Source organism: Onychomys torridus, chromosome 15, assembly GCF_903995425.1.
Source record: "Onychomys torridus chromosome 15, mOncTor1.1, whole genome shotgun sequence".
In the NCBI taxonomy this organism is placed as follows: domain Eukaryota; kingdom Metazoa; phylum Chordata; class Mammalia; order Rodentia; family Cricetidae; genus Onychomys; species Onychomys torridus.
In genome coordinates this window covers 69,665,547-69,683,883 of record NC_050457.1, presented here as the reverse complement: position 1 = coordinate 69,683,883, position 18,337 = coordinate 69,665,547, and the positions used below count along the sequence as shown (strand labels likewise).

The following is an 18,337-nucleotide window of genomic DNA, read 5'->3' as shown; positions in this document are numbered from 1 at the left end:
CCTGACTGTAGAGGTCCATGAGGGTACTCCTGGGTTGTACAAACACTTCAGGATTGATGACACCAGTGCTGGAGACCAAATCCTCCCTCTCATGCCCCAGGCTTGCTGGACAATGGCCACAGTTAGCTCATGTGCCAGTCAGAACTGGCATGGGCAGCACTGTGCCTCTAGCATGTGCTTAGAGGGCATTTGAGGCACAGGTGCCTTCTTGGCTCATGTAACATACTGCTTAACCCTGGGAGGTCAAGGCCAGCCCAGGCAAGCTGGCATTCCCTGTTTCAGGGGGATCCCATGAAAAACAGGACATTGTTGACACCTGGAGCCTCATTCCTTGCAGATGTAGACTATGGGCTCTATCGTCCTCCACCTCCACCAATTTAACGGACCTTTGGAGCCCAGTCTTGGACACAAAATGCCAATCCTTGAGGAAAGTGTGAGACACAGCAGGATAATAACTAGTCTTACCACTTTCTGTCAAAAATGCCTACAAGGTGGTTCAGGCTGAAAGTTGCCACCAAGTCTGGTGACCATGATTCTTGGACCCACGTGGTAAAGACTACCATTAGTTGTCCTCTGACCTCCCCCTGTGGTGGCACATAAAGACACAGATGCTTGTTTAAAAGTGAAGCTACAAATTTTTAAAAAATCAGTTTATTAGATTGAATAATTGGATCTGTGGGAGCTGAATTCCAACACTACTCACACCAAAGTGCATATGGGTGGCATTGAGCTTCGCCAAAGCCCATAAACATCTTGGGAGGTTTAACCTACCTAGTTGAAAACTTGTGATCTTCCTGGCTTTGCACATGACTTGTTTTAACAGTCTTCAGTTAACAATGTAAAGCCACATCTGAGAACCCAGCTGGTCCCTGAATGGCCCCAGAATCCCCTAATAATTAGTTACACTATCATTTAAAGTCTTCAGGTAATGAGCATTTATTAAAAATTTCTATTGTGTGTTAAGTATTTTTTGCTTAGTTTTGGCTGTGTTTCAGAAAAATTTTAAGATTCCTGTATTTTACGTGGAGTAAGAAATCAGATGGTTAATTGTGTCCAGGCAGACCTGAATGACAGCTGTCATGGGCTTGAGTGCTGTTAAATGAACTTGTTCAGCCACTCAATGAGATTCCTCCTCGCCTCCTCAATGTAGGGCTTGTCAGCAGGGGAGCAGTCTTCTCTCTTCCGATGCACAAAGCCATGAGTTTGCCCAGAAAATGTTTTAACTTGGTAATTAACTATGCAGTGTTCTTTGAGTTTCTGGGTCAACACAGAGACCTAGTGCACAAAAAAATAAAGTGAGGTGTTGGGACTTTAACCCTGAGCTGGCATCATGCCTTACATAGAGAACTGGCTCCACAGCTACTGAATTGACAAACAGTTCCTGGCCCATCAGAGGGGTTGCAGAGCAGCATAGGGATGATGCTATGCCAAATACAGAAGCTGCTACATTTACCCTAGGCCTGAGACCCGACAAATCCACTGTAAGTAAGTTAAAAATACTATAGGTCCAAAGTACACTGAGTATGGTGGTGAACATTTTTACCCTAGCAGAGACAGGCAGGCAGATCTCTGAAGCCAGCCTGGTCTATGTAATGAGTCCTTTGTCTAAAAGGGATGCTCAGTGGTGGAGCACATACCTAGCATGTGTGAGGCCTGCTGAGTTCAGTCCCCCATAGCACCAGGCAGGTTGGACAGTGAATACAGCTGCCCTGCTGACCGTCCCAGCTCAGCAGAGCACAATGTGACCATAGGGCTGATGGGGACATGTATTTTATCCCAGCTACCAACATCATGAGACCATGTGCAGGTGTGGCTAGTCCAGGAAAAGAACTGAATTCAAAATGGGTCTACTGTGTGTTATACTTTTGCACTATAGTAAAATTAAACCAAATATCTTAAGCTGGGGACTGTTGAAAAGGCACAAATGACTGCTTTTAACTTAGACTTTTTCCTAATCAACTTCCTGGTCTTAATCTCCAACTTTATGGTAACAGTGGGTTATGGTGGAGACCATTCCTTCTCACTGAATGGGCTGTTGGGAACATTCCCTTCAGCTCTCATTCTGAACAGACCCATTCTGGGCTTAAGTTCCATTCTTAGTAAATTTTCATCATTGGAAACAGTTCCAGTGATAAATGAGCTCTTTGGAACTTACTCCAAAAATGTCAGGATATGCTTTTAAGGCTGCCCACTCACCTGCTCAAGTGGGATCACGGTATCATTTTCTGCAAAAATGAACAACGTTGGGTTCTTCAAATTATAAATACCTTCGGACTCTCTGATGATGCCTGGAAAGAGTTGAGGGAGATTGACTTCCACAGAAAGCTGCCTGGATTTGGTGTGGTTTTACAAAGTAAAGCATGTGTTAAGAGATTTCCGTGAGGTGGGGAGGTATGTGCATGTGTTGATGTACGTGACCACATGGGGTCTTGTGCACAGGTGTAAGTGTGGAGGCCAGATGTCCACATCCAGTGTCTTCCTCAATCACTCAACATCTTAACCTTTTGCTATAGGGTTGCATTGAACCTAGAGCTCAAAGGTTTCCCTAGACTGGCTAATGAGTGAATTTGAGCTGCCCTTCTGTCTCCCCCTGTCTGCTGCCGGGGTGAGAGACATGCAACCTCCCAGCAGGTTCTTATGCAGATGCCAGGGATCTGAACTCAGGTCTTCAAGGATATGCAGTCAATACTTCACCGCCTTGACCATCTCCCCAGCCCTTGGTTTATTTTCATTTTGAGCAATTCGACAGAAGCCTGACCTCTGAAACTGTAAAAGTGCAACTGAGTTAGCCAAATCCTTCTTTGCACCTTGTTCAACAGGAACCAGGCCAATAAAGTTAGTGCTGTGTGCTGCTGGTGTGTGGGGCCAGGGATTTTAGAGATGCTCCCTCTTGAGATGGCTGTTGCATCAGGTCATTTTTAAACCACTGCTCTACAAGTTTCTATGCAGGCCCCACTTGTTCCGGTTTCAATGAACTAGACAGTTTTATTCATAAGAACGACAGCCATTGGACCAGGATATTAATCCAACAAGACTCCAAGGGTTCAATGTCTGCTCTGCAAGTCATTGTATGAAATTCAGTGTCCATAGTTGTCTCTAAAGGTTAATTAGTGCAAAGACCCAGACAACCCCTAGGTGTGTTTGCTTGGGGAAAAAGCAAGTCCTGTACTGTTGGAAGACTGGACAGAAAGTGAGTCAGAGGATTCACTTGCCAAACAAGCCTAAGGATCTGAGTTTGATCCTGGAACCTACATAAAGTTGTTCTCTGGCTTCCACACAGGCATTGTTGCATGCAAGTCCACACACGCACTCTGCACACATACACGTGATCATGATGATTTAAAAAGATGCGAGAAAAACAATTTTTTTCCCTGCTTTCTGCCCGTGTGATAGCAGAGCTAAGTAGCACACAGCATCTCTCTTCCCCATTACTCCTCTCCAGAAGGCAGCAAGCCACAGGAAGGATGGTAGTGCTCCCTGCCCAACTCCGGTAAAGCCACATAATGGGTCTGGATCTTTAGTGGATGTGTCGTGCCCAATTCCTGCCATTACCTTTCACTCACAGGCTTCACAACAGCAACCAGCAGGTGGCGCCAGAGACCCATGCACGCCAGAAGCAATATTTTAATTCACCGATAGGCACCCTTGGCCTGATGTCTAAGGCCAACTGGTGATTTATTGAATTTGTTTTGTTGTTTGAGACTGGCTCTCACTATGTAGCTCATGCTGGCCAGAAAATTCCAATCCTGCTTCAGTCTCCCAAGTACTGGGATTACAAGTTGTGTGTGTGTGTGTGTGTGTGTGTGTGTGTGTGTCAATTTTCTTGCATCATCTTGACATTTTAGTCTGGATGCTTTTAAATTCCCTGTGCTGCTGCTTCCAATGGGTACAGAGTTCTTATCTCATGCTTAGAGTAACTTTGTTTCCATTTGGGTAAATGTAAAAGTTGGGGCTGGAGAGATGGCTCACTAGTTACTGGCTGCTCTTCCAGGGGACCCAGATTCAATTCCCAGCATCCCATGTGGCTCACAACCACCTGTAACTATAGAGGGGATCTGACAAATGTCTTCTGCCTCCATAGGTACCAGGCATACACATGGTGCGCAGACACACATGTAGGTAACATACCCATACACATTTTTTTAATCTGCTAATTTTTTTAAAAAGATGGAAGTTGCTGTTTGTACTTTAAAGTAGACTTTGCTTTTTTTTCTGTGTCTGTGTGTGTGTGTGCATGCGCGCATGTGTGCACACACTCACACACAGTTGCATATTCTTCCTTTAACTGGTGCATAGGTGCACGTGCATTTGGGAACAGAAGACAACCTTGGATGTGTTCCTGAGGAGCTTTTCCACCTAGATTTTTGAGACAGAATCTAGGACTTACCAAGTAGGCAAGGCAAAGTGCCCAGTAAGCCAAATCTGACCTGCCCCTGTCTCCCTTAACACAGGTTCTGAGAAACAGATTCAGGAACTCATGCTTGCAAGACAAGAACTCTACTGACCCAGCTGCCTCCCCGGTTCTGTTTTCAGATTCAGAAAACCATGCTAAGCTGGTTCCTCTCACACCATCGGGTTTTGTATTGCAGCATTGGGAGAGGCCTGTCACACACACACACACACACACACACACACACACTCCCCTTTCTTTCTCTTGAGGGAAATGCACTAGGCACTTACCATAAACAGACACCCCTGCCCTGACTTCTGGGTATGTCATCATCACATGGTGCACAGCAGCACCTCCCCAGCAGAAGCCTACAATGCCAATCTTCTGGGCATGACACCGTTGTGTCAGATACCTCATGACAGCCTCCACCTCTCTAGAGCAGAAAGAAAAGGCGTTGGAAAGAGAGGGCTGATTCGTGAGCCTCCAAGGTTCTGGTGACGGGAATGTCTCAGTGGATATTACTTGAAGTTTTTTGTTTGTTTTTAACTTGTTTGGTGGTAAGAACCAGGATTCCTGGAAAGAAGCTGTGACTGCAAGGCTGATGGACTGCTTGAAATGAAAGCTTGAGCAGCTGTGCCGAGTCTGGAAGGTTGCAGATCTAGAGCCTAATTACAATGTATCCCTGTCTCTAACCCACTAATGAGCCATCCCTTGTCCACCTCTGTTGGCTCTAGCTCATATCATTAGCAGGTAAAGCTGAACCTAACATCCTGATAAACAGATAAAAACCTCTGGAGTGCATCAACTCAATAGAACCCTATTCTCCACCAATCACAGAGCTCAGAATGCTATCAGCTAGCATCTGGGGCCTGCAGCTGAGATTTCTCCATTCTACTGTAACCACCTAATTAGTGTTTCCACCAATGTATTTCAAGTGTCTTGACTTAGAATTTATCTTTATGCTGTTACTATGAGACCTTCATGACAACCTTGTTTTCCACAGTGGAATGTGGAATTTGAGGTCAACTAAATCTCTGTGGTTGCAGTGGTCTGTGGCTCATACCTGACCAATCAGAGAAGAACAATCTCCTAGTCAGGATGATGGTTTTCCAGGATGGGTTCCAGAGCCCATCATAACGGGAAATATGATGCTCTCCAGGTTGCTGGGAGAGAAGCTGTGGAAGAATGGGCTGCCTCTGAGGTGGGGCTTCTTGAGGATGAAGCCAGCACACATGAAGTGAGGCTGAGCAGCGATGGAAGAATGAGAGCTGGGGAAACCTTTAAGCTACAGGCCAGTTCCTACTTGAACCCTGAGCTAATTTCCATGGTTCTATAAGCCAATAGCTCTTTGAACTGCTGATCCACTTGGGATAGGTGTCCTAACACTCGCAAAAAACAAGCACCTATGTGGATACAGGACTTTGAACTCATTGCTTGTAAGAGAGGTGAGCAGCTATGCTTGCTGGGGCAGTGGGGCAACGGGTGTGTGTCAGCCTCCATCCACAGCTCATAGTGTGCTGGAGCAAAACTTTCCCATCATGCTGTTGGAAGGACTTTGATAAGGCCAAATGAGGCCCTACCCCATAGGAAGGGAGGAAGGGAGAAGCAACCTGTGGTGAAGCCCGCCCCTCTTTGGGTTGTGTCACATACAAAACCAAGCCTGTTGATAACTTACCTATTGATATTTCTGGGATTTTTTGACTTTATCCACTCAGGGAATGTAGACCAGTCACCAGCTGGGTCCCATGGCTCTTGCCCCACAAAGAAGTCTGGGACGATGGTTCTGTAAAATATGGACATGAATAGGCCTTTGATTGCTTTGATTCAATGTTTGTCCAGGCTTATTAAGCACCTTGTTAGGTTGACAATTCTTGGCAGAGGGAAGGAAGAACATGGGCTATGAAGGCCACCCTTGATACATCTGGAACCAGGCCACTTTGCCTCAGATTCCACAACTGCAGCTACACAGCATCCAACAGCTTGGGTGTGACTCTGATTCTCAAGAGCTGTTCCAGTGCAGAAGGAGAAAGACCTGGTATGGACCCTGAAATGTCCTTCCTTCCTCCATGGAATTAGTTGTTCCTCTCAACCAGACGCAGAGCATTGGCTTTGGCCAAAGGTCCCCCCAAAGAAAATGAATAGTCACTGTGATCAGGTAATGCCCCACCCCAGCCTCTGCACAGCCTACCAGTTTCCTGCCCCAAGAGTAAGGTCCACAGCACGTTCTAGAATAGGCCAGAGAAAGAGTAAACAAGCAAAGTAAAGACTAACAGAGGTTGACCTCTGCCCTCTATGTGTCATTACAATAAGCATGAACCCTCACTCACACACACATATATACATTGTACACATGCACAAATCATACGATCAAATAATAGAGGACCCAGCACAGGTGATTGGCACAGTTTGGAAACCATGGACATTACTAATCCTAGTACTTGGGAGGGCAGAGGCAGGATTGCACATTGGAGTCCATGCCATTCTCCTAGAAGCCAACTCAGGAGGGATGGAGCCAGGGCCACAGTCTCCCAAAGGAAAGAGTTAGCTGTGGGTGTGATTCAAGGCACCAGCCCCTCTGCTGCACAGGTGGGCAGAAAACCAGGGACTGGGCCAAAAAGGTCAGGTTCGTGTCTCAGTACCACCGTATACTGTATAGCAAGACCTTGACAAGTAACTGACCACTTTCATCCCTCACATTCTTAATTATTTATTTTGGTTTTTCAAGACAGGGTTTCTCAGTGTAACAGTCCTGGCTGTCCTGGAATTCATTCTGTAGACCAGTCTGGCCTGGAACTCACAGAGATCCACCTGCCTCTGTCTCCCAAGTGTTGGGATTAAAGTAGTGCGCCACCACTGCTTGGCATCCCTCCCATTCTTTAAGATTTATTTATTTGTGTGTGCGTGAGTACTTGTCTGCATGTATTACGTACATGCCTGTTGCTTGCAGAGGCCAGAAGAAGGTGTCAGATCCCCTGAACTAGTTACGGACAGTTGTGAACTGCCACGTGTGTTCTCAGAACCAAACCTGGGTTTTCTGTCAAGTCATCAAGTGCTTTTAAGCATTGAGCCGTCTCTGCGGTCCCTAGCCTCACATTCTTGAGCAGACAGACAGACAGATATGTGCACTGCCCGGCTCCAGACTGCTCTGCGTAAGTAAAATGAGCGGTGTGAAAGGGACAGAGTCTTGTAAGTCCTGCTGCCATTCAAGGAGCGACTTCAATTCACCAGAGCAACTAAGGGCCTCTGTCTTTGTGCCTTGACTCCCCAGTCTTCGCTATGGGGAAGGTAATATCCCTCCCAGGGCTGCTGGAAGCATGACGGGCGGTCCACATTGACTATCATAGCTTCATTGAGAGGCGTCCCCCAGGAAATGGTCCCACTCTCCTCAAGGTCGTCTTTTCATCCCTCGATAGGTCTGGTAGGTCTGCATCGGCAGTGGGGGAGAGAAGACAGGCTCACCCTGGACTTCCAGCTTCCTGTGCACTGTGAGCCCAAGTTCCCAGAAAATAAGTCACCTTGCCTTTGCAAAAGATGGCGCTAGGCTCATAAACTGTGGAGAATTTGGAATGCTGCGGGCCCAGAGCCCAGTTCTCCTGGGTTGTCTTTAGCCCTCGTAATCTATTCTTTACCATCTCTGGGTCTGACCTAACAGCCCTGTGACTATCAGCTAAGTCATACAGAATGCAGTAACAGCAGTAGCAGCCACCAGCACAAGAGCTAAGAACATCATCAGATATCCTGTGACATCCACAGCAGACGGTTTGGCTGGAACTCACCTGAAATTTCCACTGATTTACTTTAAAAGAGCCTTGACCTGTGACTTTCTTTTGTTCTGAGTCACCTTCCAAGAAGACCTGTGAAACCCACCCTGAGGCTGAGATGCTTGAGTGTGCACAGGTGTGCTCACATATGCCTGGACGGGACCCTTTGTGGGGACCCTCTGTCCAGCATGACTGTAGGGCCAGGTACCACTGGAGACCTGATGCCCAGGGATTCTGTTGGGAAGGGTTGGCTCCACCAGGTCAGTGTTAAATTTCAAAGGACAGTTCCCAGTTCCCATCACTGAAATAAGGAAATAGATAATGTAAATGAGAATACAGCTCAGGCTGCTTGGTTTTGGTTTTGTCTTTTGGAAGGGAACAAAATGGACCACAGAAATGTACATGAATTTAAGCAAAAAAAACAGAACTTCATACATACGTGTATCCATTTCCAGCAATCATGTCAGCCATATACCTAGTGTTAGGCAGCTGCCAGCCAAATATATCCTGGACGACAATCACAGCTTTGCCTGCATCCACAGGGGACCGGGTGACATATGCCTTGATGTGCTCAACCTGAACTTCCTGGCCCATGCCACCGTACTCTAGCTTGTGACCAATGTCACATGGGCAAGGGTTAGCTTCATTAGCCATTGGGGTCTTGATGTCAGGCTACAGAGGAAATGAAATAGTCATTACATGCTGACTAGTACAGATCTAAAGATAATCTATACTAAACAAAGTATCATCAAAATTACTGGAAAAAACATCTAACTCCACCTATGACATTTATTCTGGAATGACTCAATGTTGTGCTGGCTAATGTTGACTGTGACCTTGACTGGATTAAGAGACAACTAGGTATTTAGTGAACCTGTCGTTTCCAGAGACAATTAGATCATAGCATTAGGACCTGTTCAATAGATTAGTCCTTTGATGGTTTTATATCAGGGGGTATACAGGTAATGCCTTCAGGAAGCATTGGCCAGGACAGTCTTTTCAAAAAGATATGAACAAACTCTCCATATAGTAACTTTGGTGTAAATCTCAACAAATATTTTACATAAATGTAATAAGTGTGATAAAAAACCAAACTGGAAATTAGCTCAGTTGCTAGAGCACTTACCTCGTATGCATGAAGAAGCCCAGAGTCAGACCCTAGCACTTCACTGGAAAACCAGTGAAGTCTGGCAAGCATGGGGAATACCAACTTAGGGCTCCACTTGAGTCGAGATATGCACACATCTCTCTTCTAATAACACACCTAGCAGCCTAGAAACCTGATCTGCACACACCATGCACACATACCCACTCTGAACAATACACATAGCAACCTGGAGCTCCTGGCATCAAGCTGTGTGCACAACCCCTCAGAACAATGGGATAAGTTTCTCCTCTCCTTAACAATCTTCAAACTTAGATTCTATTCAATTATGCTCCAGTTGTGTTACAGTAAGGAGGGGCTGATCTGGTTTCAACTGGTTTGGTGGGCATTTGCAGTAAAGCAAACTCTGTCCTCTAACTGAACTTTTAGGAAAAATCCTCTATTTGGCATCTTGTGTCTACTCATAATTGAATATACATATGATTAAAACCAGGGGCATTATGGGAAGGGATATGCACAATTAAAAAAAAAAAGATTATATAGCTTAAAAACTGAAATAGAGAACCACAAAAAAAAAAAAAAAGAAAAGAAAAAGAAAAAATAGTCCAGGCATAGTGGCACATGCCTTTAACCCCAGCGGAGATAGATCTTCTAGTTCAAGGCCAGCCTGATCTACATAGTTCCAGAACAGCCAGAGTAACACAGTAAGACCTTGTCTTAAAACAAAACAAAACAAACACAAAATATAAAACCACCCAAATCATCCCCCTATTGACTAAGCTCTCCCTCCTCTCAAACTCTACAAAAAGAAGGCCCACCGCGGTCAGGGCTGTTGGGTACTTTTTCAACCCTATACTTTGCTGACAGTGACCCGTTCTAATGCTTTGTTTTAAATAACATTGCCCGATCCTTGGAGATTCGTGCAAACCTGTATTTCAATTCTTTGAATAAGAGACAGAGAGCCTGAAAACACCTGATTGACCCTGAACAGTTGCCCTGGTTTGTAAGTCAATCAGCATGTAGGAGGTCGAGGCAGGAGGATGAGAAGTGAGTTTAATGTTATCCTCAGCTACATAGCAGACTATGTGAGAGAGACCATGCCTCAAAACTAACTAGTTAAACACAAGAAGATCATACTACAACAAACTCACAAGGTTTAGAAATCAGTTACGATGGAAGCCTGCATAGTGAGTCAGTACAACTCACTGCAGAGAACTCTCCAGTCTGCACGGCAAGTGTTCAGGGGGCAGAGTGAAAATGAGCTCAGCCTCAAGGAGAGTGAGTCCACTTAGGCTGCTTCAACAAAACAGAGCAGCTCGGAAGCAACGGCATGGTCTTAAAGACTGTGGGAGCCAGAAGCCCCTGATCAATGTGACCGTCGCTCCGCTGTCTGTAGCAGGCATCTTTCTGAACCACAGATGTCACCTCCTTTCTGTGTCCTCACATGGTAGGAGCAGACAGACAGTCTCTGGAGTCTCTTATGAGGGTGCTCATAAAATCCGAAGAGGGGCTGGGCCTTTGTGACCTTCTCCTCTCCCACAGGCCCCACCTCTGGATAGCACGTTTCTTCCAAGTGTAATTGCTTCGGAAGTACATGAACATTCAGATCTAACAAATCCTTCAAAGAGATGAACAATAGAAGATCCTGGAAACATTAAATTCTGACTCTTGGAAGAGTTCTAAACCAGGCTCACACACAGCCACGATGTGACTAATATAAAAAGTGGGAGGGAAGGAGAGAGGGAGAGGGAGAGGGAGAGGGAGAGGGAGAGGGAGAGAGAGAGAGAGAGAGAGAGAGAGAGAGAGAGAGAGAGAGAGAGAGAGAGAGAGAGAAGCACAGGAAGGAAGCAGGGTGGCGCGAGAGCGCTGGGAAGGAAGACAAAACTAAAATGTGAAAGGTGTCCGGCACCTGAAGAGTGATACCCAAGGCCATCTTCCAGCCTCTCTATGCACACACACACATACACATGCACGCCTGAACACAGACACACACGCGCACAAATAAAGAAAGTAAAACATAAACCATCTGTAATTAGTGGTGAAATTCCACAAAACCAAGGAGGGGTAAAAAACACAGGAGAGGACTGTGTCCCAAGGTCAACTGTGGGGACCAGAGTCGCTTCATTTGCTCACAGTGCTAAAGACTAAGAACCAGAGAGGTAGGAACCTAAAATGGGGTGGGTGGGTGGGTGGGTGGGTGGGGAACACTGTTCTAGACACCCCGAGCCTTGTTTGTGCAGTCAGGTGTCAGGTGCACAGAAAGGCACAGCAGAGATCTGTGTGGTCATCCACAGGCCAGCAAGACACACTAGTCAATCCACATGGGAAAGACAGACTGGCCAGGGTAGGAACAACAGAAACCACATGGAGTGGCCCAGCTGAGAAAACAAGTCACACAGAGCCCTCGAAGCGCAGCAGAGATCATATCCCAAGACGCAAAACCCAAGCAGAGAATGCAGAATTCGCCTGCTCCGTGTGAACAGCTTCCCTTTAACGTTGGACTGAGGCCTGATTTCTTAAAGGAGACTCCAGAATCATCCCATCAACAAGGAAAAGATTAGTGAATTTCAATCTACTTTAACCAACTGTTAAGGAATAAAAAATGGTTGGGACTGGAGAGATGACATGGTGGCTAAAAGCACTTACTGTTCTTGCAGAGGATCCAAGTTCAGTTCCCAGCACTCACATTAGGTGGCCTGTAACTGCAGTTCCAGGGGCTCTGAAGCCCTCTGACCCTCGGGACACCAACATGCATGCAGTGCACATAAACTTATGCTGGCACACACGCACAGATATAATGAATATATATTTTTTAAAGAAAAAAAAAAAAAAACAAGCTGGGTACACACATTAATCCCAGCACTTGGAAGGCAGAGGCAGGTGGATCTCCATGAATCTGAGGCCAGCCTGGTCTCTCTACAAAGTGAGTTCCCAAACAGTCAGGGTTACACACAGAGAAACCTTGTCTCAAAAAAACAAAACAACAACAAAAAGGGGGGGGGGGAACTACAGACAATTGAATGTTGAGTAGACATTTAAAGATGCAGAGGACTGCTGTTATGATGGTGAGGGAGGGTACTGTAGCTGGGTTGCACAGTCCTGTCTCTCCTAGACAAATGATGTCTGTACAGATAAAGATGCTTGGGATTTGTTTCCCTGTGTCCTGGGTGAGGAAGGGAGACGGTCATGTTTCATTAGAGTCTGCAGTGAGTTGTGAGTTCAAGGTTGTCCTAGTCTCTCTGCTTAGATATCCTTGAGGTTGTTTCACCAGCTTTCAAATGTTCACTATAGAGAAGCCAATAAAGTTTCTAGGAAGTAATTAGGATAAATAACAAGACTGAAAGGCAAAGGGTGTCGTGATGCACACCTTTAATCCCAGTACTCAGGAGGCACAGGTGAGCAGATTCCTTGAGTACGAGGCCAGCCTGGTCTTCATAGCAACTTCTAGGCTGGACTGGATGATATTCTGAGATGCTGCCCAAAAATATGTTAGAAGGCTCAAAAAACTCAGGTATTTTATACAAAGAGAACAAACACAGATGAGATGCGTGTCCTGGAGAAAGTCACAGGGAGATGTGCACACACTACCACATTAATGATGAAGTTACAGGGAGGTGTGTGCACACACACACTACCACACATTAGTGAAGATCAACTTTTTTTTTCTTTTTTGTTTTTTTGAGACAGTTTCTCTGTGTAACAGCTCTGGCTGTCTTAGAACTCACTCTGTAGAAGAGATCCCTGTGTGTTTGAGGCCAGCCTGGTCTACATAGTGAGTTCTAGGACACGCAGAGCTACATAGTGAGACCCTGTCTTAAAACACAGACACACACAAAAGAGAGTTGGCAGGGGCGGGGGAGAGGGTAATATTGGGCTATATCAGTAGTTCTCAACCTTTCTAATGAGTCAGGAAAAGTCCACCCTGAACACTGCTCTGGGCAGAGGAGGAAAACGAATCTCCCAAAAAAGAAAAAAGGAAGCAAGCGAGCTGGCTGAGCAAGGCAAGGGGAGCAAGCCAGTAAACAGCGCTTCTCCATGCCTTCTGCTCCAGTTCCTGCTTCCAGGTTCCTACGCTGAGTTCCTGCCTCAACTTCCCTCTGCAATGGACTGTGATGTGAACATACAAGCCAAATAAACCCTGTGCTCTCCAACTATCTCTTGGTCATGGAGTTTAACCACAGCCATAGAAAGCTAACTAGGACACAGGAGGATTACAAGTTGGCTTGGGAGCCAACCTGGGTCAGAGACCCTTTCTCTAAAAGGAAGAAGGAAAGAGGGGAAGTGGCTCCTTGAGCTGCTCTCGGCTGCTGTGAGGACCCAGGGGAGCCTAGCCTCTCCTCCAAGGCCACCAATAACAGGCCCTTTTGACTTGAGCTCCAATTACAAAAGGAATTTTTACATCTAGGAGCGCCAGGGTTTTTTTTTTTTCCTGCCACAGAATGGGGTAGAGCCAACACAGGCCCAAGAGTGCCACGTGTGGAAGGCTGGAGTTCTGCCAAGCTCTTTCACATGGTCTCAACTGCTGAGCCCAGCCTGGAAAGCAGGAGCCAAGTGTACTCTGGACAGGGCAGGAACAGGGCAGGCAGTTTCTACCCACGGATTGGCCTGTTGGAGTCCAGGCTAAGAATCGGGAACACATGCTTAACCCTTGGCAGCTTATGTTTTCTGCGTCTGTCTTCAGGATTTTTGCTTTTCCCCATGACACATTTTCTAAAAGACAGGATAAAGCAAAGGTGTCACTCTCCTACAGACATAAAAATGATAGCCCGCCTCATGACCAGTGAGACCAAGTCTGAAAAAAGATCTGGGTGGGAACAAACCACGGGACTTGAGGCGTCTAGGCTCAAGAGTAGCACAAAGCACTTCTCAATTGTATTACTAAAGCAAACAATACATGAGGTGACATTTACAGTTAGCTTAAGCAAATATAAGACCAGCGAGGGGATGTGCCTGGTGTTATACCTTAGCATCTTTGGTCCTGTGAAAACAGCATGGAGTGAATATTCTCCCAAGGCCTTTGCCTTTCCCCATGTGGACATGCCAGGGCATGCCTTCACATCTTTGCTTTCAGGTGCATTCATGTATGATAGTGTATGCAGTTCTTTCTAGAAGGCCACCTTGTGAGAGCATTTTGCACTCTTTCCCATCCATAGCTCATAGTAAGTTCACATCTGGGGAGCCGGGAGAGGAAGGGGGAGATACTCTAACTGGCTGGAGCACATGCCCCCAGGAAGGTGGGATGAAGTCCGCATGGATACAAGCTTTCTTCCCAAGGAAGTGAGGAAGGAGATTGATTGTGTAACAGGCAGGACAGAATTTAGAAATCTATCAGTCTACCAGTTACCCCTGACCTACAAAGAATTGCAAAATGACTCAGATACACGGAATAGGGCTGGACTCCAAGAGCCAGAGAGTGGGCCAAAGAGGAAGGACACTTTGCACGGAAGCATGGTTTCTTCTGCACATTACCAGATCCTTCACAGGAGTGGCAGGGTCCTGTCCCTCCATTGTAGGGTAGGCTCATTAACTGAGTGAGGACACCCCCTCAGATCAGGTCCATGGCCTCCACTGGCAGAGCCTCCAGAACTCAGGGAACTTTTTGTGCCACCAAGAAATAGTGGGACATTCCCCCATGGAGGGCATCCTGACAATTGTGTCTCTGGCCAGAGCCACAGTGGCTAGCCGCAGAAAGTACTGGATTCTCCATACACATTCATGGAAGACACTGCAAATGTATAAAGTTCTTGTAGTAGGACATGTGTTGCCCCTCCAAGCCTGCCTCCCACAGGCAAATTCCTCTGTAAATTATAAGTCAAAAGACAGGGTGGGCTGGGTTGCATCACTCAAGCTGGTGGAGTGCTTGTCTGGCAGGCATGGAGCCCTGGATCCAATCACCAGCTCTCCCAAAATACAGCATGGTGGCATAGACCTGTAATCTGAGCACTGTGGAGATGGAGAATGAGAAGTTCAGGGTTGCCCTTGGCTACATAGGGAACATGAGGCCAGCCTTGGCTAGTGACCCTGTCTTTAAAAATAAAAACAAGCCAGTTGTGGTTTCAAATGCCAGTAGGATTTGCTGAAGGAGGCAGAGACAGGAGTTTGAGGCCAGCCTGGGCTACACATATGTCTGGGCAGTTGTGGCACATGCCTTTAATTTCAGTACTCTGGAGACAGGGGCAGGCAGATCTCTGTGAGTCTGAGACCATCCTGATCTACAGAGTGCGTTCCAGGACAGTATGGGCTACACAGAGAAACCTGGCCTTAAAAAATAAGATAGGTAGATAGGTAGATAGATAGATAGATAGATAGATAGATAGATAGATAGATAGATAAAAACTCTAAGAGGGTTCCTGTTGTAGGTGTGATGTACAAATTTCAAGGGCTCCTTCACCCTATCCAAGAGCTCCCTCACCCCTTCCCAGAGCTCCCTCCCACTCCAAAGGCTCCCTCACCCCTCCAAGGGCTCCCTCATCCCTTCCAAGGGCCCCATATCTCCTCCAAGGGCTCCCTCATCTCCTCCAAGGGTTCCTTCACCCCCTTCAAGGGCTCCCATATCTCCTCCAAGGGCTCCTTCATCCCTTCCAACGACTCCTATATTTCCTCCCAGGGCTTCCCATGTCTTCTTTCTCACAGGCACCTCTCTGGGGCCTTTCCTCACTGGAAAGTCTGCACTTTCTGATTTCTTTGAGTCAGCTAAGACATCTGTCTCCTCCGTCATGACAAACACAACACCTTTACACCTGCCTGGAGAAGCCTGTGGTGATATATTGTGTCCCCCGATATCGTGCACCCTAATAAAGCTTATCTGAGGATCAGAGGAAAAAGGTGCACCCTAATAAAGCTTATCTGAGGATCAGAGGAAAAAGCCAGACACTATATTAAATATAGAAGTCAGGCAATGGTAGTATACAATGGTAGCATACACATTTAATCCTAGCATTTGGGAGGCAAAGATCCACCTGGATCTCTGTGAGTTCAAGGCCACACTGGGGAACAGAGCCAGGCATGGTGACTCACGCCTTTAATCCCATCACTAACCATAGAGGTCTGGAGGTCTGTACCAACAGACAGGAAGTGATGTAGCTGGGTGGAAAGAGCAAGTGAGATTGTAGAACAGAAAGGCACATAGGCATGGGTATGCAGGAAGTAGGTCTCTTTGGAGACTGAGGCATCAGTAAAGTGAGGTTGGCTGTGGCTTGTCCTAGTCCTCTGATCTCTCAGTTTTAACCCCAATATCTGGCTCCAGGTTTTATTATCATCGTTGTTGTTGTTGTTGTTGTTAAGACCATTTAGCACTTTGTGTCACAGAAACCTTTTGTGGAAAACAGTCTTTTAGTAGCAGAATTCAGTATCAACCCCCAGAAGTTAGCCAGGGCAGAAAAGCATGTGGGAATGTAGTTTCCCTGGTTTTATGCTTTCAGGATTTGTGTGGCTCAGAAGTCAGATCACACAATGAAGTTGTCCAAAAGAAATGGGGAAATAAGTTCAGCAAGCTCAAGGCACAATCAGGATTGCAACAGGAAAGTCTGCAGATAGGACTCAGGGTGCAAGCATGCATTTGATTCTGCAGAAAGCTGGCTGGCATTTAACAGGGAAGGACTGGAGGTTTGCCAGGTTAAACTTCCCTGCTCCTGATTTTGAGTCCTGCCCTGGAAAAGGCAGAGCCAACTCTTAGCCTTAGGTGATTCTGCCGTCCCTCCACGTACTTAGTTTTCTTGACCATGCTTGCAATTTGCCTATCTATTATTTGGATAGCATTAGATAGAAAGCTAAAGAGGAACACAGCAACCTCTTTAGACGTGCCAATCACAACCTGCCTCTGGCCTGTTCTCTGGCTGTTGGAGGCCCAGCAGGCTGTCCCTAGTGTGCACAGGGCTCCTTTCTAACTATCTTGTTTTAAACGGGCTCTGAAAACAACAGGTGGCCTTTTCTGTCAGCAAGTGGATATAAACTGCATCAGCCAGTCTCTGCAGAGCCTGGGCCAGACCCAGTAGCCATGGAGTGTAAAACCGCACTATCTCTCTTGGCAAGACTGACCTGCCATCTAGGATGTCATATTCTTATATGACAGCACCTCTTCACAGCACAGAAGATCTGCCAGACATGGGTACTGATTTTGATGCAAATATGCTCAGTTTGTTCATGATTACATGTTCACAAAAATCATACAATAAAAATGCCCAGCTTAAAAGTAGTATTTAAGGGCAAGGGAAAAGGGTTCACGAGTTGGTCTACAAGCTCTCGGCTGTTTTAAAAGCTAACATCTGAACACCTACAAGAAAATATACTCCGAAATATAGGGTGGCTGCCGAGGTCTGGATCGGGGTGTGGTCCTTGTCTTTTTTTTTTTTTTTGGCAAGGACGGTATAAACTGTCATGAAAGTTCATTTGGGAAGACGGACTTGGAAGTGCCTCACCTCTACACCAGCAAAAACCCTTTGCTTTACTGCAAACCCACGCACAGGTTCAGCAGGCTTGACCTCCCCAGCGACCTGCACCTACCTTGTCTGGTGGAGGGGTGAAGAAGGCAGGCAGGCAAGCCGCGGGAGCAGACGCCCTGGAGCTTACTGCCGGTGGAGAGCGGTGCAGAGCGAGGGTGAGGGTGGAGCCTGGTCCAGCACGGGAAGAGGACGCGCTGGCGGTGACGGTGGCCGGGTGACCTGTATTCCCGGGAAAAGCCTGAGCCAGGGAGCAGGGGAGGAGGAGGAGAACTGAAATCAGGGGGGTCTGCAGGGATGGCCAAGGGGCTCTCTCTGGGATGGAGGCAAGAGGGCAGGGTGGGAAGAGAAGTGATAGGAAGAAAGCAGAGGCCTGAGGAGGCAGCGGGGCGTGTGTTGGAGGGGAGCCTGGGACACTGCCCGGTGCCTATCTGCTGGGACTCGTACTTCTCTGTTGTCAATCACAATCAGGCTATTTCAAGGAACGAGCTACTGCATTTCTGTACTTATCCCCCACGTCCATGTTCACCTCATGCAACCCAGATCATTGTCCATAGAGGAAGGAAAGTGAAAGAAAACTTTGAGAAAAGAAGATGGAGTGGGTAGTGGTGTCCTGCTGCCCTAACTTTCCCCAAAACAACCC

General features: G+C 46.7%; 1 protein-coding gene across 1 annotated transcript; it reads right to left on the bottom strand.

Annotated features, from left to right (window-relative positions):
• Nucleotides 1-615: 615 nt before the first annotated feature.
• Nucleotides 616-18,087, bottom strand: Cmbl (carboxymethylenebutenolidase homolog). The gene is made up of 6 exons (XM_036207015.1): nucleotides 17,759-18,087; nucleotides 8,591-8,823; nucleotides 6,066-6,173; nucleotides 4,681-4,823; nucleotides 2,197-2,288; nucleotides 616-1,275 (listed from the first exon to the last, which is right to left on the bottom strand). Exons 2-6 carry the CDS (start codon nucleotides 8,803-8,805, stop codon nucleotides 1,096-1,098), a joined length of 738 nt encoding a protein of 245 aa, XP_036062908.1. The 5' UTR covers nucleotides 8,806-8,823; nucleotides 17,759-18,087; the 3' UTR covers nucleotides 616-1,095.
• Between the last annotated feature and the right edge of the window lie 250 nt (nucleotides 18,088-18,337).